The sequence below is a fragment of the Elephantulus edwardii genome, unplaced genomic scaffold, assembly GCF_000299155.1.
Source record: "Elephantulus edwardii isolate Elephantulus edwardi_28Jun2011 unplaced genomic scaffold, EleEdw1.0 scaffold00216, whole genome shotgun sequence".
Classification (NCBI taxonomy): domain Eukaryota; kingdom Metazoa; phylum Chordata; class Mammalia; order Macroscelidea; family Macroscelididae; genus Elephantulus; species Elephantulus edwardii.
In genome coordinates this window covers 3320775-3345273 of record NW_006399966.1, presented here as the reverse complement: position 1 = coordinate 3345273, position 24499 = coordinate 3320775, and the positions used below count along the sequence as shown (strand labels likewise).

At 51.3% G+C, this 24499-nt stretch overlaps 1 protein-coding gene across 1 annotated transcript in view; it reads right to left on the bottom strand.

Moving 5' to 3' along the window:
- PLCD3 (phospholipase C, delta 3) overlaps positions 1-24165 on the bottom strand; it is a 25825-nt gene extending 1660 nt beyond the window's left edge. The window contains exons 1-11 of the mRNA XM_006897826.1: positions 23910-24165; positions 10398-10559; positions 10070-10298; positions 9487-9616; positions 7457-7685; positions 6882-7083; positions 6598-6742; positions 5576-5728; positions 2378-2524; positions 2100-2250; positions 1365-1481 (exon numbers count right to left, since the gene is read on the bottom strand). Of these exons, the coding sequence (XP_006897888.1) occupies positions 1365-1481; positions 2100-2250; positions 2378-2524; positions 5576-5728; positions 6598-6742; positions 6882-7083; positions 7457-7685; positions 9487-9616; positions 10070-10298; positions 10398-10559; positions 23910-24060 (1816 nt within the window). The 5' untranslated portion in view covers positions 24061-24165. The remainder of the gene's footprint in view (positions 1-1364; positions 1482-2099; positions 2251-2377; positions 2525-5575; positions 5729-6597; positions 6743-6881; positions 7084-7456; positions 7686-9486; positions 9617-10069; positions 10299-10397; positions 10560-23909) is intronic.
- Positions 24166-24499: the final 334 nt, after the last annotated feature.

Genomic DNA, 24499 nt, shown 5'->3' with positions numbered 1-24499 from the left:
CCCCTCCTCCAGCAGAGCAACTGGTGGATTCAAACTGCGCACCTTTGGGATTGCAGTGCAGCTTCTTGCCACTAGGCCACCAGAGCTCAAGAAGACCTCTTTTACAACACCTCTTTTAATAAAGCCAAACACTTTCTTCAGGGTAAAAAGTGCTCCCTGACAGCAAGCTTGTTTCTTTTTCAACAGCTTAATACTATGCATACTTGCCCCCCCAGTATATTTATTGTTATCAGTCACAAAGTTTATCTCCAGTTTCCAGTTGAAAGTTCCCTTCAACGTCTACAAGGGTGTAAGTCTGATAAAGCACTTCTTGTCCATTCATTTGTTCTGCAGGGAGGATTTCTGCTTTTATCTTCTCTAGTTTTACAGTAACAGGTTCCCCCAGTCCACCAGTCAGATGATACTTCAAATTCGACATCATCTCCTACTTTTAAGTCCTGTAAGTCACCACCATACTGTGAACCATGGAAGAAGAGTCTAGCTTGACATTCTGAACACTGAATGAATCCGTAAGGGCTTAACAGTGTTTCTGTAGCTCCAGTCTGACACAGAGCTGCTGGAGCACCCTTGGGGTACTCGTTGTGTCCACTGTTGTGGAGAAGGTTTGGACCAAACTCATCTTGCAGCAATCATCATATATTGCGTTTTCAGTAGTATTTGATGATTCTTATTTTACAGCGCATGTTTCAAAGGACTAAAGTTGCTAATATTAAAAAAAGAGGGAGAAAAAAATGACCTATCAAGCTACTAAGGAATACAGCTGCTGCTGCTGCCCGGGGCAGTGTCTCAGCACAGCACTGAAGAAAACAGAGTGATGGCAAGTGCTCTTTCAAAGCTGCTGGTGGCCACAAACTTCTTGTTTCAGATCAAGTGTTGTGTCTTCGACCTAAGTACTCTTCTTTGGTCTTGTTTGTTGCTACAAGGCTTGCTCCTGGCCTGACTGGAACTTGAAGAAGCAGTTTATGGTGGTTAAGGTCTTTTCTGTTACACTTTGCACCCAACAGCTCTGCGGCCTCTCTCCAGTACTGCCATAAGCAGCATGGCCTGGGAAGTAGCAGGCTTTCGACTCCTACCTTCCTAAAATGGCAGCCCTCAACACTCTTGGGGACAGACAGAGGGGATGGTCACACACACAACACTGTTGGGGACAGACAGAGGGGATGGTCACACACACAACACTGTTGGGGACAGACAGGTGGGGTAGTCACACACACATACACACACACACCCTGAAACTTTTCATAATTAGTTACAGAACATGTTTTTCCGCCTTCTAAAAAGTTATGTGTCCCTATCATTGCAGGGGCCTCCCACAGCTCCCTGGGGTCACCTCAGAGGGCAGTGCCAGCCTCTATCCCACTCACCCAGCTGGCAGCCGGAGTTCCACATCTCCTGAGGGCTGTAGTTGGCTGAAGTCATCCGCAGTCCCAGCGGGTAGATGCGGGTCAGCTGACGAGCATTGTGCCTGACAAAACGGTTCCCTGGGAGAAAGGGGGCACTGTGACAACCCAAGGAGTATCCCAGGCCTTGTCACCCCCCTTCCTAGCTCTGACACCTGGCCTCTCTCTCTGTCCTGGGGAAGAGGCCTCAAGGAGAACCAGAGAGGACCATCTCAGGCTGCACAAGGAAGCACTGCATCCCTGCCCTGGGTCCCCCAGACACCCCCGTTCCTGATGCAGGCTTAGTCACCTGGCCCAAGGCTGCCTTTCCTGCCATCCAGCACGAATTTTCCCCACACCTGGCCATGCAGTAACTTCCCAGAACCAGACCTCCAGACAGCTTGTTCCTCCTTACTCCCTGCTGAAGCCCTGCCCCTTCTCCTTTTCCTAGCATCCTCCAGGGCAGGGTCCCTCCCAGTCCCTCCTGCCATAGAATCTGGCTATTTCTGGCCTCACCACGAGGCTGTGTGCCACGCAGCAGGCCTCTTCACCCTTCCTTCTTAACAGGGTGGGCATCAATCACTCTGAGCCCCTCTCGGGGGTCTGCCTGACTGCCCCCTACTAAGGCCTTCTCAAGCTCCTTTGCAGACCAGCTCAGCACACCCGCTCCCACCCACCGCCCAGGCTCCAGTGCCCAAGTGCCTCGCCAGCGCCTCCTACCGGCCTCTCGGATGAACTTCTTAGCCTTGCGCTCACTGAGGGAGCTGACCTGGCAGGGCTGGGCCTGCCCAGGGGTCGGGCGCAGGGTCCGCAGGCGGGTGGCACAGCAGTACACGGCCAGGGCCGACAGCTCCGGGGAGATCTGCTTGGCCTGTGAGAGCAGCCTCAGCCGGGGTTCCGGCCCCAGTCCCCAAGTCCTCCTCCCTCTCCTCCCCCACGTGCTCGTCCTTGTCACCCACAGTAAGGGTAGGGGGGCAGTCCGATGGGCACACACTAACCCTCCGCCTCTGCTCTGCAGCCTCTGTCTCCTCTTCTTCCTCTCCCTCATCCTCATCGTCATCCTCCCTGTCTGATAATACCCGGCTGTCCTCGCTCCGAGCAGCCGGCAGCTTCTTCCCCTTCACCAGGACTCGGCCCTTCAGTTGCTGTGAGGGTCAGGACGGGAAGAGAATCAGGGTCTGTACCCCGAGTGTGTCAGTCAGTCATCCACCCGACCCTGTGTGAGGAGCTGGCCATGGTGAAGCCGGGATGAGACACAAAAGTGAGGCTTGTTTCCAACAGGACAAAACAGGAAGTCTGCTGGCCAGCAAGGTCCAGTTCTTCCACACATCGGAGTGTCCGGCAGCCACTGAAAAGCCAGAGCACCTGCAAGGGCTGGTTTATATGGGACAAAGAGGGAAGTAAAGATGCACAAAAACAACCAGTCCAAAGGACTAATGGGCGACTCGAATCTCAATCTTTATAAACTTGAAATAGGACTGTGCCCAGCTACAACTACTGACCACTTCAAAATGGATAGAAGAAAGTTCTGGAGAGGGTGAGTGGAAAATGTGAAACAAAATTTAAAAAGCATGAAAGTGGCCAGGCTTACTGGTCCGACAAAAGAGTGAACTTGGCGAGACTATGGCCTTTCGTCACCCTTCGAGCCTGGAATAAAATTCACCTGTAGTACAATTTTCAGCCAGATGTGAGACTGGTTCATACAGTGAACAGGAATGCACGGGAGGTACTACCTCCTTAGAATGACCAGCCACACAATCAGAAAGCATCATTTGCGAATGGATAAAGTTTAGAAGGTAAAAAAGAGTAGGATAGAGGGACTAATGGAAAGGAGAATCACAGGAGGCACGTGGGAAGAAGGCAGTTACAATCTGGGCATTTTGACTGTTAAAAACAAAATCTGACACCTCCATGATACATCTTCAAGGATATGAACATGTATGGCTAAGCACAATTAATAACAGTGCATCTAAATTCCAAAATCAATCTCCATAATAGTCTATGTGTTTCCTACTGCCAAAGGGGCCCTTTAGAGTAGTGAGAGAAGACCTTCACCCTGAAACCCACAGCGTCCCTTTTCAGCAGGAAGTAGCTAAGAGAATACGCCATCCCCTTTTCCTTATGAATCAGGGTGAAGTCTCTCTCAGGGAGGAGTGATAGGGAATGGCAAAGGACACACTGACAAAGGAGATTAATCAGAACTGGCTTTGACAAGCACTGTGGCATTTGGACAATTAAAACAGACATTCGGGGGGGGCGGGGGAAGAAGAACAAACTGGGGAGGAGGGTAGAGAGAATGGTGCAGCAATGAAGGAATGAAAACCCAAAATCCCTGTATATATGAATCAGGGTGAAGTCTCTCTCAGGGAGGAGTGATAGGGAATGGCAAAGGACACACTGACAAAGGAGATTAATCAGAACTGGCTTTGACAAGCACTGTGGCATTTGGACAATTAAAACAGACATTCGGGGGGGGCGGGGGAAGAAGAACAAACTGGGGAGGAGGGTAGAGAGAATGGTGCAGCAATGAAGGAATGAAAACCCAAAATCTCTGTAAATGTTCATTAAAATAAAAAAAATTTAATAATAAAAAGATTTAAAAAATCTGTTTAATGGTTGAATGAAAAATCATTTTGCCTTATATATTTTCACTTAATTAAAAAAAAAAGATATAGGCAGCTCAGCATTAAAAGAGAAAGCACCCTTTTCAGACAATATTTTCCAATGAAAAAGCATATAGCATGTATGTATGTGATCTTTTTAGTGCAACATTTAAAGGAGAAGATGAACAAAGGTTTACAGGTGTGGGAAAATTCCATAAGGGCATAACAGAATTGCTGAAGAGTACATCTCTTTTTAAAATTTTTTTTTCCTTCCTTTTTTTTGTTGTGTACCATCAAGTTGGATCTGACGGTACAGGAGGAGATTGCCCCTCCTTCTCCAGCAGAGCATCTGGTGGATTCGAACCATGTTCCTTTAGGATTACAGCACAGCTTCTTGCCACCAGGCCACCAGAGCTCGCTGAAGATTACTTCTTATGCACAGTGAGTAGGGGAACATGAGTGGAGGAGAGTCCCTACTTTTTTTGGGGGAGAGTCCCTACTTTAAATACTATAATCTGTGTATAGCTTGAATTTTTGGGAGCCATACGTGAACTATGTTGCTGAACAGGTTTCAGCAACACTTCCAGACTAAGACAAACCAGGAAGAAGCCTTGGTGATCCACTTCCCAAAAGATCAGCCAATGAGCAATGTCCTGAGGACCACAAGGATCCAGCCCCCCTGCTCTTAATGTAGGGCTGACTCAGAGCAGCTAAAGACAACGTTATTTTCGTCCTTCTTATTGTTGTTATGTGCTGTCAGGTCACCTACCACTCATAGCAACCCTGTGTACAACAGCTCTGAAGCCTGCTGTGTGTACGATTATTTTAGTTCCTAGTATGAAAATATTATGGGCTTGTGGCCAGGAGGGACAAGTCCTTGGAGAAAGACATCATGCTTGGAAGGGTGGAGGGGCAATGCAGGAGGGGAAGACCCTGGATGAGATGGGGCGATGGGAGCAGGTGTGTCAGTCAGTGAGACTGGCTCAGAATAGGCAGAAGTCACTCAGCATTCCATGCATATTTGGGATTGAGAATAATCCCAGGGAGGAAGAACGTTTTCACATGAAGTCAGAAAAGGCTATGAGGGGACAGATAAAGTGACCTGGGCTTTTGAGAGAGAAGCAGGAAGGACCACCTCTGGCCAGACAACTGAGGGTGTTTATAAGACTCCAGAAGTGGTTTAAGGTGAGCTAGAAGCCCAAGCAGCTGGCATTTGCCAAGAGTAAGGCTGGGAAGAGGATTCCAGACAGAAGACATTGTCAACTAAGACCTTGAAGGAGGAAAAGGCTTGGCTTGCAGAGACTCTGTGGCTGGGGAACACAAGCAGGCAGAATGGGGCCAAGTCATGGGAGCGTCAAATGGCAAGTAAGAGAGTGAATGAATGGTTCAAGACCAAAGCTGGAGAGAGCGCAGGAGTGCCAGGGCCGTGGGGCAGCAGATGTCAGGGGAATGGAGGGGATGGGAAGAGGGCTAGAAACTTAGGGCAGAGACAAGCAGCAGGTCCTAAGCCAGGGAGGTGGCATGAGTGGGATTTGGGGAGATGGACCCTAGGTAGACCCTTCCCCAATCCAGACTGGGGTTTGGGAGTGTCACCTCTGGAGACGGCAGCGCCTCAGGGTTCTGGGAATCCAGCATCTGTGTCACCAGCATGTCCCCCAGGATGGAGCGAAGGTGGTGGGCCATGGCAGCCTGCTGCTCCAGGCCACAGTGATTCTCAATGGACAGGATAACAGGGTATGGGGACAGCTGTATGAGAGAGGGACAACAGTTCAGAGCTATTCATACATCCCTTACTCCCTTCCAGACAGATGAGCAAAGTCAGGGTTCTGGGATGTCCCATCCTGGGAGGATTGAGAATTAGAGGGACCTGGGATACACATTCAGAAAGGTCTGATCTGGGAATCCAGGGAAGGGATGGACATCTGGGTGGCTGAGGTGGCTTCAAGAATGGTTTCTTTTTTTTAATATTTTTTTTATTGGGAAAAGCATATTGGGGGTACAAGGAGGTGAGGGTTGGGGGCAGAAGGGTGAGGATGGGCCAGGATGCAGTTGCAGAGCTGCACAGTTTGGTCGGTGGGGGGAAGAATGGTTTCTTTATAAAGTTCTAGCTATATTGACATTGACCATGCAGATAATATTGTAAACATTTCCTCAGCCTATTATTTATCGACCTCCAGTGGCGCAATTGGTAGGGAGTTGTGCTGCTAAACCAAAGGTCTGTCTGGTGGTTCAAATCCACCAACATCTCTAAGGTAGAAATCTCCTCTCATGAGACTGACAGCTTTGGGAACCCTCTGGGGGTCAGCTGTAAGGGGGAGGGGCATGAGTCCGGACTGACTGTCCCTTAAGATTGATAGAGCTTGACAGAAGTTGCAATGTTTGTGGAGACACCATTGCTGAACTTCTTTGCAGTTTGTTCATTCCTGCCCCAAGGCTTCCTTCTGGGTGGACCCGGGAGCGCACGGCTGGCTATATTGCACTGCAGTGACCAACCGTCCCAGCAGCCCTTGGTGAGTGATGGAGCTTGGACGGAGCTTCCTTTGCAAGGACTGAGGGTCACTGGTATGTGGCTGGGGTGGTTCTCATGGGGACCGAGTGCACGCCCCGGGACTCACCGTGAAAGCATGGTCACGCACGGCTTGGATCACATCTCGGAAGAGGATCTTGGAGGTGAATGTGTGGCCGTGGTAGATGACAGGCTCGCCACCTGGGCCCTCCCAACAGTCCAGCTCCACACAGCGGCATCCCTGGGCAAAGGCCCTGGAGGTGGACAGGCACAATGGCATGTGGATGCCACAGGCAGAGCTGGCAGACCAAGCTGGGCAGGTCCCAGGGAGCCCATGATGGGAATCAAGCCTTGCGTTCCCCTCAGACTGGGATTCCCCCAGGTCCCAAATACCTAACGTAGGCCTCAGTGCTGCTGGGCCCCCCAATCTGAGAGTCGGTCAGGTAGGTGTTGTGGGAGGAGGAGATGAAGTAGTGGGCGAGAGGCTGGCCCATGTCCTGGAACACAGACACGTGGGCTGGGTCCAGGGCAGCCCCCTCAGGCGACAGCAGATACATCATGAAGCCATCCAGCGTCATCAGCTCATGCTGCTTGGCTACAGGGAGGGGCAGGAGAGAGCATCAAGCGGCATCCCCATGGGGGGCATATAATGTGTCACAATGTGCACCCATCAGCTACCAGGATTCTTTTTTTAATTATTAAATTTTATTAGTTTTAATGAACATTTACAGAGATTTTGGGTTTTCATTCATTCATTGTTGCACTGAGCTACCAGGATTCTGTGTAAGTTGTGCCAGTCTCTCCCCGCCCCCACCCGAAGCCTCTGGGGGAAGTACACTGTTATACCACTGTACAGATACTAAGAATGGCTGAGTATCTGAGCGGGGAAACAAGTGAGCTCCCCAAGATGGCCTGCTTAGCTGGGAAGCTGAGCTAGCAGAAGCCCAGCCTGCTTCTTAGACCCTCACCTGTCTCGTTGAGTTCATAGGTCTGGATGAGGTGCTGGGCATGGCTCAGCGTGGCCTGGGCCTCGCCCTGGTCCTCCAGGAACTCCAGCAGCTCAGGGGCGCTCAGCACGCGGTCCTCGCCCGAGTACCGATGGAAGATCTTCTCCAGCTCGGGGCGCTTCAGCAGCCGCCGCAGAAACTCCTCGATCTCAGCCCCCTCAAGCCGCTCGTTGTTGGAGTGGTCACACTCCTGGGGGGGGGGAACACAAGCGCAGGAAGTTCAAGGGAGGGGGACACCCTGACAAACGATGACACATTCATCGTCACCAACAGCTGGAGGGACAGGTGTCCCCATGCCACAGATGGAGAAACTGAGAGCTTGTTTCATGGACTGTTGAAGAACAAGTCTGTCTTGGAGAAAGTGCAACCAGGGTGTTCCTTAGAGGCAGGGATGGAGAAGTATCTCGTCTACCTTGGGTGTGTCGTCAGAAGGGCCCAGTCATCGAAAGAGATATCATGCTGGGAAAGGTAGGAGCTCAGAGAAAGGAAGACCTTCAACCACATGAATTGCCACAGTGACTGTGACAAAGACTCGAGCATATCAGAGATGGGGACGGCATTAGATAGTGCCAGGTTCCGATCTGCTGTTCATGGGGTCACCAGGATTCAAAGGCTTTTAACAACAGAGAGCCTCAGAGGCTCCTTCAAGCTTGCACAGCTGCAGACAGCAAACCTGTAAGGTTCAGTGCCTGCCCCTCTGCCGTACCATGACCCACCCCAAGAATCAAGATGCGGACGGGAAAACGGTGGCCCAAGGCCAGCTCAGTCCCTTGTGCCCCCTCCACTGCAGATACACCACTATCCTCACATGCTCACCTTCAGTCAGTGGGTGATGTGGAAGTGAGCATTCCTGGAGCAGCCCACACGGAGCTGTTGGCGCAAGTGTACAGGTAGCATGAGTGTCACAGCAGGCCCACATCCACCAGCACAGGTGCCTTCCCTGTGTCCCCTACTAGGCTATGTGAAGGGCCCATCCCCGTGTGTGCCCGTGCTCACATACATGCAAGACACAGGTGATCCTGCACGTGCAAGTGCCCACAGCCCACACCTATGTTTAGTGCTGCGTTGTTCACAACAGCAAAGAGATGGAAGCAACCCAAACGGATAGAAAAACTATGATACTTTCACACAATGGCTATTATGCAGCATTGAAAAACAATGTACTAGTAAAACATTACACAACATGGGTGAGCCTGGAGGACATTATGCTGTGTGGAATATCTCAGTCACAAAAGGCCAAATGCTAGGGGAGCTCTGGTGGCCTCGTGGCAAGAAGCTGCACTGCAATCTCAGAGGCGCACAGTTCAAATCCACCAGATGCTGTGCCGGGAAAGGAGGGACAATCTCCTCCTGTACCAGTCAGATCCGATTTGACGGTACACACACACACACACACACAAGAAATAATAAAATAAAATAAAATTTTAAAAAAAGGCCAAATGCTGCACAACACCACTGTTATAAAATAGGACTGACACGAGGAAGGTTGGGGGGAGAATAGGAAAAGAGTAGATAAATAATGAACACTGCATTGGAACAGATAAGGGGAAGGACTGTCTAGAAGGAATATATGATTAGGCATTATATGTATGACAATATGGAACAAGGGGTGCATTGCAAAGTGGACTGAGAGAGGGGGAAGGGAGGGAGAGGGAGGAAAATGTACAACAAGGATGATTTTTGTTTTTTTAAATGTCCACGGACAGAGAGCACAGCAGACATAGGCTGACTTTGGAGAGAGTGGGGAGGGACTGAGGTCTTCTCGCCCCTGAATTTGGCCTAGTTGGCACTCCCATACCGGTCCTGGCCCAGTGACCTCAAAGGAGAGCAAAACGGGAACTAGGTCTGGAAGTTGCCTTACTGCAGGGAGAGGCCATTCCCTCCACAGAAACTAAGGTAGGTGGTGGCACTGACGACGCTGGTGGCTGCGGGAGGGCAGAGGGTAGGGTGGTAATGGGTTGGGGGGCCAGGGATCAAGGCCAGCAGCCCACCTTGAAGAGACGATAGGCGTACATGTCATTCATGTCCACATTGACCATTCTGAGCAGGCTCTTGATCTCCTTGAAGCTCATCTTACTGTCCTGATTGGAGTCAGCCCGGTGCAGGTAGAAGTGGATCCAAGTGTAGAGGCTCAGGAAATGCACGCAACAGGATGGGTGGGCACTGTTCCTCAGCTGACGGGTCACCAGTGGGCAAGTCACTCCCTCAGCCTGAGGCCCCACTGGCTGTCCAGTTGAAGGCTGTATTTCTCCCTCAGTCTGTGACTGCCCTGAGGACGGCAGCAGTGTCTCCAATGGGATTGGGACGCCCAGAAGACAGGAGGCCTGGTCTCCACCTTCAGAGCCTCTGTACTCCTTGAAGAAGAGGCCGAGCCTCCAGCCTCAAGTCTGAGGGAGGACAAGGGCTGTGTCTCAGGCAGACTCCCTGAGCCTGGAGCTCATAACTGCTGAGCTGTGGGTCCTCTCTCCTAGGTTGTGGTCCGCACCCCTCTCTTAGACTGTCTGTGACCAAGACTTCCTCGACCCCAGCCTCTCTCTCCCTGTCCCCTCAGCCCCTAGCAGATGGGCAGGATATTGGTCGAGGCGCTCATGCTGGCTCATGGCATCGAGGCGCGCACGCAGTTTGGCCAGGCCACGCACCCAGCGCTGTGCCTCCTCGGCTGTGGGCGCAGCCAGGTCCAGGTTCTTGCGGCGGCCCTTGAAGGCGATGGTGAGGCAGTGAGAGGGCGCAAAGGCGCCACCGTAGCGCCGCAGGCCTTCGGACTGGTGGCCCTCACGGACAGCCTCGATGTGCTGCAGGAAGACTAGGGAGGAAGGGGAACACACAGGCTGATCAGGGTCTGGTGGGCACTGTCCTCACTCAGGCACTGTCCCTACCCGGTCCCACCTGGCCTACGACTCACAGATGTGCTTTGATGGAGCGTGCGGGATGCGTCTCTGGAACCACACGCTCAGCCCGTCCTCCTGCAGCCGGTACATCCGTTCCTTATGCCACGTCCGCGAGCGGATCTTGCGCAGCCTGGAGCCCTGCAGCATGGCACGTACATCCTCGTCCTCTGTCAGGCCTGCAGGTTTGAGGGTAGTGGATCCAGGCCTGCCCTCATGTCCCCAACCCGATCTGGAGGCGCCTTCCTCAGCTGAGAGCTGTGGTCTCTCCCCACTGCCCCTCCAAATCCACGCCTCAGCCCTTCAGGCATTGCCCTGCCCCTCACAGGCCTCTGCCTATTATACCGAGCTCCGAGTATGGTGTCTGGCCCTTATGCCCCTTCAGTGTGTCCCACCCACCCAGACTCCGTAACCAGGGGTGCCAGTAATGGGCCCTCCCTCCCTTCTGCCTAACAGCCACCTCTGGAGGTTCCTGGAGGAGAGCCTGCCACAGAACCTGGAACTCAACACCTAATAAAGGTGTGTTCCTCCATTCCAGACTCCAGCCTGCAAGTCTGCCACCAACAGGCTTCTCCCTTGATGTGAAACACTGGCGGTCAGGAAGGCCCTCTCATTATCTAACCTAAATCTCTCTTGCTGCAACCCAAGCTCTTCATGTCTCCTTTCCCAAAGGAAAAGGAGTTTAAGAGGTTGCTCTGGCTCCAAGGTCACAGATTAGGATCTCAAGGACCAGGCTCCTTTGACCAGTCAGCCTTTGGTGACCTAGGTGAAGCCCTGGATGGTCTCCTGTGACATCTGGTCTCTCTCCTTGCCCAGCCATTGTCACATTCACACCATGCCCCTAGCCCACAGGCATGATCCAGCCAGTGTCCCCTTTCCCTATAATAAGAGCAAATGCATGCAAAGCCACAGGTACCAGGTCCTTCTTATGTACTAACACACAGGGAAATTTGAGGCACAGAGAAGCTTAACTGACCAGAATCCCATGGCTAGGAAATAATGGGAAAAAACAAAAAAGCTCACTGCTGTCGAGATCATCCCAATTCCTCCAAGACTGTAAATCTTAACAAGAGAAAATTGTCCTATAGTTCTCTCCCAGGGCCGCTGGTAGATTTGAACTTCTGGCCTTTCAGTATAACCTAAATCTCTTACCTAATCCACTATGCCATCTGGCCGCCTATGGAAGTGGCGGATACAGGCTTTAGACCCTGGAGATCAGGCTCTTGCAGCTTTGCCCTCAACCACTAAACCAAACTGCTCTCCCCCTGGCCCTGTTTTCCTCCCTCCCTTCTCTCACCACTGCTGGACTGGAGGTCAGAAAAGAGCAAAACTGAAATGCAAACCTCAGCGAGTCAAGCCCAAATGTGTCACTGGCCAGTTGTGTGACCTTGGTGGACTAATAATCCATGAGAGCTTGAGGCCTCATGCTCTCTGGTGGTAAAATCGAGACCACAAAATCTGAAGCTGTCATGATTCAGAGGTTTCTGCTGTGTGACCCACACCTATCCTCCTCTTCCTCCATCCCCTCCAACATGCTTCCCAGCCCTGGCTGTACCACACCCTGTTCTAAATCCTCCCAGGGCTCAGGTTCCTGGTTCAGCAGAGGCTGGAATCGGGCAAACTGAAGCTTCCACACCCTTTGGAGGCAGCAGGCAATGTTTCCAGGCAACTGGAATCTGGATCTCTGTGTGAAATCCCCAAATTTTTGTGTTGGCCACAGTTCAGAATGGGGGAACCTCCCCCACACCACCAAGTGGGCCAACCGAAACCCCATAGTGGACCAGCTCCTCTGAGAGCTGCCGATTACCAAGCTTATGGACGCTGGCCTGGGGACTCAAGATCATGACCTTCTCCTGGCATGCTCTCTTCTGGCACCCCCTCCTTTCCTCATGCCCAGATCCAGCTTCAATACCACCGCCTCCATGAAGCCTTGTTTGATTTGTCCTTAAACAGAAACAAGTTCTCCTTTCCTGACCACCAAGAGCAGGTTTTAGAAAACACAAAATAAAGCAAACAAAAAATCAACCACTCAGATTGTCACGTCAAGGGACTTTAATAAACCTGCAGCTAGGCGTCCAGTAGATGTTTATTGCAGGGGGAGCTGGAGGGACAAACTTTCTCTCTCCTCCCAGCCTGCCCTCACCTGCCCTGGAGTTCAAGTCAGAGGCCTGGGCTCGCGGCCCCTGGGAGAAGCCGCAGACATCATGGCTGCACCCAGGAGAACCCCACCCAGCTGGCATTTTTAAGAATGTGCCCTGTGACTTGGAAGGCAACAGTAGTTGATAAACAGTCTCAGGACAAGAAGGACCTGTTATCTTTGGGAGACGACTCCCCTGGGCATGTCAGTGGTCCTATTGGTTCCAAGGGGTCTCTCGGGGTCTGGTCTGTGGAAGGTCAGTGCCCACTCAATGCTCTCTATCCAGGAAGGGGAGGTGGAGCCCACTTTTCTGGCCTGGGCACACTTAGGACAAGAGACTCAGCTGACACTCAGGCTCCACCCTCCCATGTGTGCAACAATGAATTCTCACACCCTGAGAAATAACGGGGTCTGCATAAGCAGACCGCCATACCCGGACCTGCCACTTCTCCACCTGCTCAGCCTGGGAAGGGAACCTCTTGTTGCCTTGACAACCGGCCTGAGTTCTGTAGCTGGGGCCATCTCCTCTGACCCAGTCAGCCCACGGGCCTCCGGTGCCAAGCTTCTGGTGGGGGTGGCGGTGGCGGAGAATGACTAAGGCCGGAAATGGAGGTGAATCACCAAGAGCCTGTTTTGTCCAGAGTCTTCCATAAACAGGCCCTCCAGGCAGGATGCCTGAGCTCTGATAGAGTCCCCCAGTACGGCAGGTTCCTACATGGCGGCCTCTGCTCCTGGCTGGCCCCACCCTGAAGTCCCCAGAGGCCTGTTTGGCACAGGGTGGCATTCCAGGCTGCCTGCCCAGCTAGCACTGACCCCTGGATCACACTCTGTCCCCACCCAAACCACACATCCCAAGAAGGAGCAAAAGTGGAAGCCTCTTCTAGACTCTGGGCGAGTGCAGAGACTGGGGTGTCAGACAGAAAGGGGAGAGCCACAGAGCTGAGCGGGGAGAGCAGTGATGCCTGACTCCTGCCAACCTCTCGTGAACATTTCTAGGTCCTGCCCATCCAAACCCACACATGCTCCCTGACCTCATTCCTCCCTGCTCTGAGCAGGTGCACATGCTGCTCGCATCCTCCAGCTTCATTTTGTTACTGTCAAGCACCTCGGCCTTGACCCTCGTCCTGGGCTGAGCCAGTGCCCATGGCCACCCTGGACTGGTTGAGGGGTTGGGGGTAAAAATGATAATGAGCACGGACAGAGCAGTGACAATCCTGAGTAGCCCCACCGCAGCCTGAGAGGGTGCTCTTATTGTCCCATTGGACAGATGAGAAGGAAGAGGCACAGGGCCTCCAACTGTCCACAGACACCTGGTAGGTAGGTGGTGGAGCGGGGATGCATCAGAATTAAGGGGTCTAACTCCAGAGGGTTGGTATGCAGCTGGAATGAGCTACATTCAATACACAGAGCTCTCAGCTTAGGACCTGGTACCCTACTGATGCTTGGTAAGTGATAATAATAAAGGAAACAGAAGCAGAGCTCTGGGGAAGTGCAGAAGACAAGAAAGACTAGTGTCCAGTCCATCTGTCCTCCTCAGTCTGTGCCCTCTGGCCTCGTCCCTCTCCAGGCCAGGACTGTGGCACCCCCTGCTTACCAGTGCTGTCAGTTAGGACTCAGACCCCTTTCCTGAGCGGCTGGCTTATCTCAGCCACCAGAAGGGTCCTCAGGTGGCGAGAGATGGGCAGGTCCCTAGATCCCCAACTGCCTGGGCCATGTGGGGGTTATAGTCTGGGACCAGAAAGTTCTGCCTGGGTGGTCTGGGTTAGAACAGCAACTTCCTCATGTTAGAGGTGGAGGGGTCTGGGGAAAGGTAATTCCAGTTCTAGGGCCCCTCTTCTCACCCTTTTACAAGTGTGGTCACTGAAGCTCAGTGAGGGCAAAGTGTGTAACAGGAGCTGGAACAGAAGCAGGGGCTGGGCAAGGGAGCTGTACACACCAAGGGGTAACGGGTAGGGGGCCAGGAGCGCGGGTTTGTGGAGGGTGTGTGTGTGTGTGTGTGTGTGTGTGTGTGTGTGTGTGTGAGCTTGGTGGGCCAGGCAGAAGGTGAGTCTGGAAAACGGGCAGCATATGTGTGAGTCAGGAAGGACACATGTGCTCCGGCAGGAATGTGAGACACGCAGTGAGCAGTGACAGCCTTGTGCCAACCCTGCGGGGGAAGGGAGAAAGACCGCAGGGCGCCTGTATGGGGGTCCCAGAGGCTAGGGAAAAGGACACTCCACCATGAGGGGCCCCAAACATCTTCCCACCCTGAACCTTCAGCCAGCTGGCAGCCTGGCACCTCAGCCACCAAGAAGTACCCCTCCCTGCTCTCACTGGCCACCTCAACAACCAGGACTGGAGCCCTGTGGGACTCAGTGCCAGAGTCCATAACATTCCTTAGAGATTCAACAAAGTCAGGAAAGGCAGGGAGTGCTTCCTCTGTGCCAGGACAGGAAACAGAGGTGAAAGTGGCAGCTGCCCCCATGCAGGGCCCTAACTGGCATACAGCCTGGCTGGAGGCAACAGTGGAGTGTCCCCAGAGCTGAAGGAGACTTGAGGGAGGGTACAGGCATGACAGAGCTAGCCCCAGCCCCCTTAGTTCTGTCCACCACGGTCTTACTTAACCAGGAGGGCCACCAAGTTCCTCAAAGGGTAGGTGCTGGCCCGAATCCCCTCCTTGCTAACAGCACCCACAGCAACCCCACTCACCCTGCAGGAGACGCCCTGGGCAGGCCATCAGGAGAGGCGTTTTGGCCAGTGGGACTTGGTGGTGTACCAGGCAGGAGACAGAAGAGAGCAGTATTCTGTCCTCCCAGTACTCTGCCCACAGTCGGATTAGGGGCAGGGGCGGAGCGCGGGGCCAGGCACTGACCAGGATTGGGGGAGTGAGGGCAGCCAGACAAAACAGCACGCCCGCACAATCTGAACTTCAGACAAACAATGGATAATGTGGAACACCTTATCCTAAAAAATGACTTTTTGTTTATCTCAAATTCAAATTTAACTAGTCACCCTGTATTTTAGCTGGTAGCTGAACAAGGGTATCCCTTGAGTCTGGCAAGGCCATTATGGGAGAGGAGAGTAAGAGACAAAAATGGCTCATTCATACACAATTATACAAGAACAGACTCAGGGCCAAAAGGCCTGGGTTAAAGTTCTCTCAGCTACTTCCAGCTTTGAGCAGTAGGCAAGTTATTGAACCTCTCTGAGCCTCAGTTTCCTCATTTCTAAAATGAGGTTAATGGGATCAATGCTGATCCTAAATGAATCAATGATGAAGAAGGACCTGAGGCAAGGCTCACACAGCTGTGAGCATGATATGAAATGATGTGTGAGCCACACTTGATGTGGCGTTGTGAGTGGTGTTGTGATGCAAGAGATCGCTCTTACTGGACTTCCTGGACTTGAGCTTGTAATTCTGCCAAAAATAATTGACTGGGCTTCAGGCTGCTGCATAATTGATCTGTTTTATGCACTTTCCAGGAGTTAATCAAGACATTTGACTTGAATCAGAACATAGATAACATTACAAAGAATGAGAATTCCAGAACCCTTGATTGTGCCCATGTGGAACCTGTACCTTGGCCAAGAGACAGCTGAATGACCAAAACAAGGGGCTATTGTGTAGTTTATAGTTAGATGGGAGATTTGTCAGAGTGGTATCTTTACACCATAATTATTCAATCTGTATGCTGAACATATAATCCAAGATGCTGGACATGCATCTGAAGAAATATGTGAAGTACATGCCATTAACAGTCACAGATATGCAGATGACACATCTTTGCTTACCGAAAGCAAAGACTCAAAAAAGCATTACTGATGAAGATCAGACTACAGCCTTCAGCATGGATTGTTGTTATGTGCTGTTGAGTCTCTTGCAACTCATAGTGACTCTATGTACAATAGCCCTGAAACCTGTTCTATCCTGTGCCAACCTTATTGGCTCTGGCACACCTATCCTTATTTCCCCAGTTAATCATCCAACTCATCAAGGGTCTTCCTCTCTTGCACTGTCCCTCCACCCTCGCAAGCATGATATCCCTCTCCAAGGATGGTCCCTCCTTGCAATATACCCAAATTATGTCAGACAAAGCTTCAGAATCCTTGCATCCAAGGAGCAGCCTGGTTTCACGCTCTCTAGGGTGAACTGGTTTGTTCTCCTGGCAGTCCATGGTATATTCAATACTATACACTTTAAAATAAAGAAAACAAAAATTCCTACCCACAACCTTTTCAACCTATATGCAGAACAGATTATCTGGGAGTCTGGGCTCTATGAGGAGAAATATGGGGTCAAGATTGGCACACGATTTATCAACAATCTGCATTATGCAGATGACACAACCCTGCTTGCTGAAACTGAAGAGGACCTGAAGCACCTGCTGCAGAGTGTCAAGGACTACAGCCTCCAATATGGATTGAGGCTCAATGTCAAGAAGACAAAGATTCTCACCACTGGACCAATTGGCAGCATCAGGACGGATGGTGAAGAGATTGAGATTGTACACAGCTTTAGTTTGCTTGGCTCCACAGTCAACACTCTTGGTACCAGTAGCCAGGAAATTAAAAGGCGCATTGCCATGGGAAAGTCTGCTGTTAGGGACCTCTCCAAAGTACTGAAGAGCAATGGTGTCTCCCTGGAGACTAAGGTGCGTTTGATACAGGCCATGGTCTTCGCAATCACTTGTTATGCATCAGAGAGTTGGACAATGACCAAGGAGGATAGAAGGATAATTGATGCCTTTGAGCTGTGGTGCTGGAGAAGAGTATTGAGAATATCATGGACTGCTAGGAAAACAAACAGATTCATCCTGGAAAGGGTTAAACCGGGTGGCTCCTTGGAGGCAAGGATTCTGAGACTCCGTCTAACACACTTTGGACATGTTGTGAGGAGAGACCGGTCCTTGGAGAGTGACATCATGCTTGGGAGGGTGGAGGGACAGCGCAGGAGGGGAAGGCCCTCTATGAGGTGGATTGATTCAGTGACTGGGATAATAGGGATGGGTGGGTCAGAGACAGTGCGATTGGCACAGGACAGAGCAGAGTTTAGGGCTGTTGTACATAGGGTCGCTATGAGTCGCAAGCGACTCGACGGCACATAACAACAACAACAACTACACAAATTAAGTGGATGTGTCCTACCAAGGGGATTGGTTAGCTCCTGGTTATAGTAAAGTCTACTTGAAATGGATGAGGAGTAGACTTACAATTAGGGCCAATTTCACAAAGGCTGAAGAGGACTTCACTACCACCAGGAAGAGCCTGGAGCCAATGGTAGATGTAATCATTTTTTAACCAGTGCTTTTATTTTTTAGGTCAGATTGAAGCTGGGAGACAGGTACTGTGGATGTCCCACTTTGTTCTGAAGGTATAAACTGATTTTCCTCCGTAAAAATGAGATTCTTTCTTAACCAAATTGTTTTTTTATTATTATCATTATCATCATCATCATCATTCTGGGAGAAGACAAAACTCCTAAAAGCCTCACACAATGCCATTTTTACTGTTAACTCATTTAGATAACAGTTGAGGATGCTTGAAAGTCTGGTTACCCTGCAACTACTAATGCTGGCAGTCGAACAGCCTGGGTGTGGGGAACTAGAATTTTGTTTTCTTCTTATACCAGTGAAATAGCTGAGAGAAGTGAGGGAGAATGAGTTATGAGAGTTGTTGTTTTTGTTATGTGACATTGAGTTGACTATGACTCATAGTGACCCTATGTACAATAGCTCTGAACCCTGTTCTATCCTGAGCCAATCTCACTGTAACATATCTATCGTCATTACCCCAGTTATTGTGTCAATCCGTCTCATTCGGGGTCTTCCTCTCCTGCACTATCCCTCAACCTTTCCAAGAATGTCCTTATCCAAAGACTGGTCCTTTCTGGCTACATGCCCAAGGTACGTGAGGCAGAGTCTCAAAATTCTTGTCTCCAAATGAGCAAGCTTGATTTTACCATCTCCAGAACAGTCCTGTTAGTTCTCTTGGCAGTCCATTGTATGTTCAATTCTCTTCACCAGCACAACTCAAAGAGATATTCTTCTGTCATCCTGGTCATTGTCCAGCTCTCTGATACACAGCAAGTAACTGCGAAGACCATGCCCTAGATTAGGCACGCCTTAGTCTCTAGACTGACATCCTTGCTCTTCAGCACTCTGGAGAGATCCCTGACAACTGATTTTCCTAATGCAATTAGTCTTTTGATTTCCTGACTGCTGATGCCAAGAGTGTTGATTGTGGAACCAAGCAAGGTGAAATTATTAACAATCTCAATCTCTTCTCCATCTGTCATGATGCTGCCAATTGGCGCAGTGGTGAGAATCTCTGTCTTCTTGATATTGAGCTTCAGTCCATTGGAAACTATAATGCCTCACCTTCTACAGCAAATGCTTCAGGCCCTCCTCAGTTTCAGCAAGTAAGATTGTATCATCTGCATGATTCAGGTTGTTAATGAGTCTTCCTCTAATCTTGATGTCATATTCCTCCTCATAAAGTCTAGCCTCTCGAATGATCTGTTCTGTATACACATTGAAAAGATACGGAGACAGGATACATCCCTGGCACACTACTTTTCTGATATTGAACCATGTAGTGTTTCTTTGCTATGTTCTGATGACTGCCTCTGGTCCAAGTTTAGGTATCTTACTATACTGTAATTGCTGAGATGCAATCTCAAAAGTCTTGGGAGTTCTTGGAGAAGTCAACACATCAATAGGATTCATTAGTAGGAAACTGCTGTGCACTATCAAGTTGGAACTGATTCATATAGCTGATCCTCCAGTGGGTTAGAGGCAGTTAATTAAATGGGAAGAGACAGACTGTCCACATTTCTCCGGAGGACTGACTGGTGGATTTGAACCAAGTGCCTGTTGGTTGGCAGCACAACTCCTTGCCACTAAGCCACTTAGTTGAAAATTAGTAGGTTCATTAACTTTATGTCTAACCTACATGGCTTTTGCCCCTACACACATAAGTAAACATAAGTAAAGTACAGATTGTTACTCTTATCACTTAATTCAGATACATTTTTCCTCATTTGGACACTGAAGGAATACATGAAACAATGATAATACTGTTTTTGGTAATGTCTTCAACCAGGTATCATTTTGTTTAATGTTTTATATGAATGTTTGATTGAAATAGACATGAAATGTGTTTTTTAATGAAATGTGTTTTTGTATGCTAAAAAAAAAATAGAAAAGAACCAGAGCTGCTATGCTGAGAATCTCTTAGAGACAGAGCTGTACAAGTGGACAGAGTGAGAAATGGCGGCAACCAAGGCAGAGCCTAGTGGCCCCAAAACAGCAGCAGAAGCTTACAGGAGAGGAACCAGAAGCTTACAGGAGGCCAGCAAGGCAGCTGCAGTGGGCTGGCCTATTCACAGAGCAAGAGCCTCTGGGCAGGAGGCTTGCAGGCAGAATGGAGCACCTCTGGGCATTTGTCTGAGGAGCCAAAGAGCTGTTGTTATGTTTGTAGGTGCAAGAAGGGGCCTAGAGAAGGGTCTGCTGGCTGGCAATGCAAAAAAAGGCCCCATGGCAAAAATAGGGCAAAGTAGAACACCTGTATACAGACAGGCACAGTCGGGAAGGAGCTGGGAACTGTCTCGACTGGAAGTGTTCTAGTTGACCAACTGTAACCTGTCTCCTGAGTTGTATCCTGTTACTACTGAGCTTATCCTGATCCTGAGTTGAGCTTCTAACTTCCCTAATAAAGCATGTAGCCATTAGCACAGTCAGAGTTCGGTGTGACCACTGCAATGAATTCTCTAGCGCAGCAGAAAAGTAGGGGGTAGTGGAGGTAAGTCTGACCTCCACCTTAGAGGAATCACTTTGAATCTTGTTTTTCATCCCTCCTCCTGAAGGTAGATAAGGTCCAACACTGCTACTTAGTTGTTGATGTTGATGACAAGCGCCACGGAGTCGACTACGACTCACAGTGACTCCACGGACAACAGATCTGAATTCTGTCCTAAACTATGCTCACCACCTCTGATATGCTCCAGGCCACTGCTATAGGCACTGTGTCAATCCATCTGGTTGAGAGGTTTCTTCTCTTTCTCTGCCCCTCCACCTTTCCAAGTATGATATCTTTTACAAAAGGACTAGTACAAACCAACCCCCCCAAAAAAACAAACCATAAACAAAAAAAACCAGACAAGTGCTTCCTGACAACATGCCCAAAGCATGTGAGACCAAGCGTCAGCATCTCGGCCTCTTAAGGGCACCCTAGTTGCATGTCCTCCAAGATAGACTTGTTTGGCAGCCAATGGAGTAGTCACTCCCCTGCAACACCGCAATTCAAAGGCATCAGTTTTCCTCCTGTCATCCTTATTCTACTTTCAGATGCTTAGGATGCAACTGAAAAAACTATGGCTCAGATCAAGTACACCTTAGTCTTTGGCAAGATCTTTCAAAGTAGATTTTCCCAGGGTGACCATCTTTATAGTTCTTGACTGCTATTATCAAGAGTGTTAATTGTATGTTGCCTAGTGACCCAGTGGTGAGGATTTTTGTTTTCTTGATGTTGAGATACAATCCATACTGAAGGCTATAGTCTTCAGGGGTTAGTGTTCATTAATTCTGGTAGTAAAGAGCTATCATTGAGAACTGCCATTGACCTTGAGCTTGTGACTTCACTCCTCCACCTGAGTCTCCAGACTTTGAGGTGAGGAAGCACAAGCACTTCCCCCAATACCTTCCCCACAGAGGTGTCTGAGGATGAAGTAGAATGGAAACTGGTACATCTTAGCATTAGTTCATTTTGTTACTACACAGCTATTCAAGAGGCTCTGGGAAGGTAAGGGAACCAGAGAGGGACAGGCCCTTGGTCTCTAGGAGTGACTCTCCACTCCTCCCTGGTTTTGGTCCTAGCCAGTATAGCCCAAAAGGCCCCATTCCCTGAGTCCTCCTGAACCCCTTGACCTCTGAGCCACTCCTTGTCTTTAGTCCCATGACCCAGTCTGAAACCAATCTGTTCTATGTTAGCCTAAGGGGTGTGGTGATGGCGAAGCCAGGGTGAGGCAGTGACGGCCATCTCAGATTGGGTGGCAGCTCAAAAGTAGCAGCAGATACCTGGGAGGCAGACCTGACAGCACAGGTTGCTGGGGCCCCAGGACACCGGGGTTTCATCATCATGTGCCTTGGACTCAGGGTGGCCTGGGCAGGGGTATTTCCCATGACTCCACTGTCCTCTCCAGGAAGTCACTCAGCAGGAAGTGGCAGTGATGGAGAAGGAAGGTGGTACAAATGACGTTCTGACACCCACATAATTCCTAACAGTGTCACCTTGATTGGGTGCCCCTGTAGCCTTAATCAACTGGGTGTCCAGCCCCAGTTCTGCTGGAATTATCTGTTTACTAGAGTCTCCTCCCACTAAACTATGCACACCCTGAGGACAAGGCCCATGTATTCATCTCAGAATCTGCCAGCTCACTGGCACACTGCTGAGACTCAGCAAACACCTGTAGAATGCCAGGTGTCCTGGGCAGCCCTCAGCCTAACCACCTCCAGCACCCACCTCCTTTAGGGTGACACCCAGGGCTGCTTCTCCAGCCCTGACTTGACCTCCAACGCCAGCCCTGGATGTCCCAGCACCTCAGACCCACCATAGCCCTCCCTCTCTTCTTCTCAAACCACCACTGGTTCTTAGCCCAGAAAATGACACTGCCAACTCCCCACACACCTAAGGTAGAGACAGACACATTTCTTATTCCCCCATTTGAGTCCAGTCAAGTCTACCACCAAGGTTCTTCTGAATCCATCTTGATTGCATCCATCCTAGTGGCCTTTGCCTCAATTACTTCTCAGCCTGTTGGGTGGGGTCTCCCTGTTTCACCACTCTGTCCCTGGTACTCCTCAAAGTTCACTGTCTGCCTCAATGAGGCTCCTGTCAGATAAAGTTCATGGTGCTACAAGAGGGGCTGGGCCCCACCAGGGGAATTAGCCCCTTTTGCCTCCCGCCAGGTTCTTAGGTGCAGCCTGGGCCCCTGCTGGCTCCTCGGCCATGCTAGGTCTCCCAGCAGCTCACTCACCCCCTGCTTTCATGCTCTATTTCATTGCCTGACTTCTTGCTGGCTCCTGTCCTCTAGAAGGGCCTGGACTCTGTCGTGCCCACTGTTGAATCTCTAGGGTGAGCTCTACCAAAATACTAACTCCACTGTCATTGGGTCGATTCTGATCCGGCAACCCTGTGAGGCAGGCTAGAACCTCTCTGAGGGTTCTGAGCCATGGAACAGCTGGCGAGTAAAAACTGCTGGTTAGCGGCTGCTGAACGTATGCATGACTGAATGGAAGGCAGGGCAGGAATACTTCCTTCCGTCTCAATAAGTACAGTGCCCAGCACGGCATCCAGAACACCCACAGAAGTAGGTCAAATGAGTGAAAGGATACGAAAGAGTGAAGAGAGGGTGGGGGCAAAGGAAAGGAAGTCTGGCAGCTGAGAGCCCCAAGTTCTGAGGTCCAAGACTCAAGCAGTCTCCCAAACAGCTCAGCCCTTCTGTTCCCTCAGCCTCACTGCACCCCACCGTGTCACTAATTCTTCTACCAACAGCAGTTCTAACACACCACTGCGGATCCACAGGACTTTAGAGTTTATAACACTCTCATACACACACCCTCCCCCAACCCCTCAGTTGTGCAGTCTTGGCCCAGGTTTTAGTCCCTTTGTGGGCTGTGCATGAACAGACGAGCTCCTTGACTTTTCTGGGCCAGCCTTCTTATCTGTGACATGGAGATCAGATCACTCAGCTCTTAGGAAGGTGAAGAGGCTGACCCACCCAGCATATGATCTGTTCTTAGGACCTGCTTAATTTGGTCTGTCCTGGGGACTTTCTTTGCCCCTGGCGATAGTCCTCATCAGAAATGGAGAGACCATACAGGCTTTCTGATTCTAGGAGGTGCTCACTCGTTAGACCAGTCCTTCAGGTGCAATGTGCCTGCTGCGGCCAGGTGGGAGCCTGGTAGGGGGCTGACTTGTGGACCCAGCCTCTGCACAGAGGTCAGCCACAAACACCCTCATTTAAAACAATTCTCATGCCCTTTTAGGGGCCACCAGGAACCCTGATGCTCTCCCTGGCGCTCGCAGAGCCCAGACGGCACAGGGTGGTGGAGAGGCAGGTGAAGGGTCCCCCAAATCTACCTCTCCCACTACTCTATCAATGATCCCCATATGTCCCTCACCTCAGCTCTCCCCCAGCGCGCCCAGAGGACGCCTCCCGCTGGGAAACAAGGTCCAGGGTGCCTTGCAGGGGCCCATCCACCTCAGGTGGTGACCCCCTCCCGGTCCCCAGCGTGACCTCCAGCGGAGACGCCCCTACAGTCACGCCCCTCCCCAGCCCAGCGCAGCCCTCGGAGCCCATGAAGGACTCCGAGAACCCCGCTTCTTCCACCCCGGCCACTGCGCTGTCACTGACCCATCTTCTTCAGGGCCCTCAGCCCTGGCCTCCTGGTGCTGCCGTCCGAAGTCGAGGGCTGGGGCGGCAGCGCGACGGGCGCCGCGAGCCGAGCAGGCACCGGGGACTCCTCGGGCGGCCGGCGGCAGCTCCTCCAGCGGCTGCACAGCATGGTGAAGGGGCCGGGGCCGGGCCCGGGGTCTGCGCGCGGGGACAGTGCAGCGGGGACACCGCTCCGGCCCGGCCCCGGCTCTGCCAGCGGTCGCGAGCGAAGAAACTTAGCAGCGCCGAAGGGAGCCGGGAGGAGGCGTCGGGAGGAGGGAGCAGAGGTGGGATGAGAGGAGAGCGCGGGAGGGGGGCGGGAAAGGGGCGGGGCCGAGAAGAGGGCGTGGTTTGGGGGTCGAAGGGGGTGCAAGGCGGGGTCGCTGGGGAGGGAGTGGAGGTGGAACTTGAGGGGCGAGAGGGAGGGGCGGAAAAATGGGGGCGGGGTCGAGGAGGGGGCGTGGTCTGAGTGGAGTCGTAGGGGGTGCAAGGCGGGATCGCTGAGGCGGGAGCGGAGGTGGAACTTGAGGAGCGAACGGGCGGGGAGGGGGCGGGACCAGGGCCCGAGA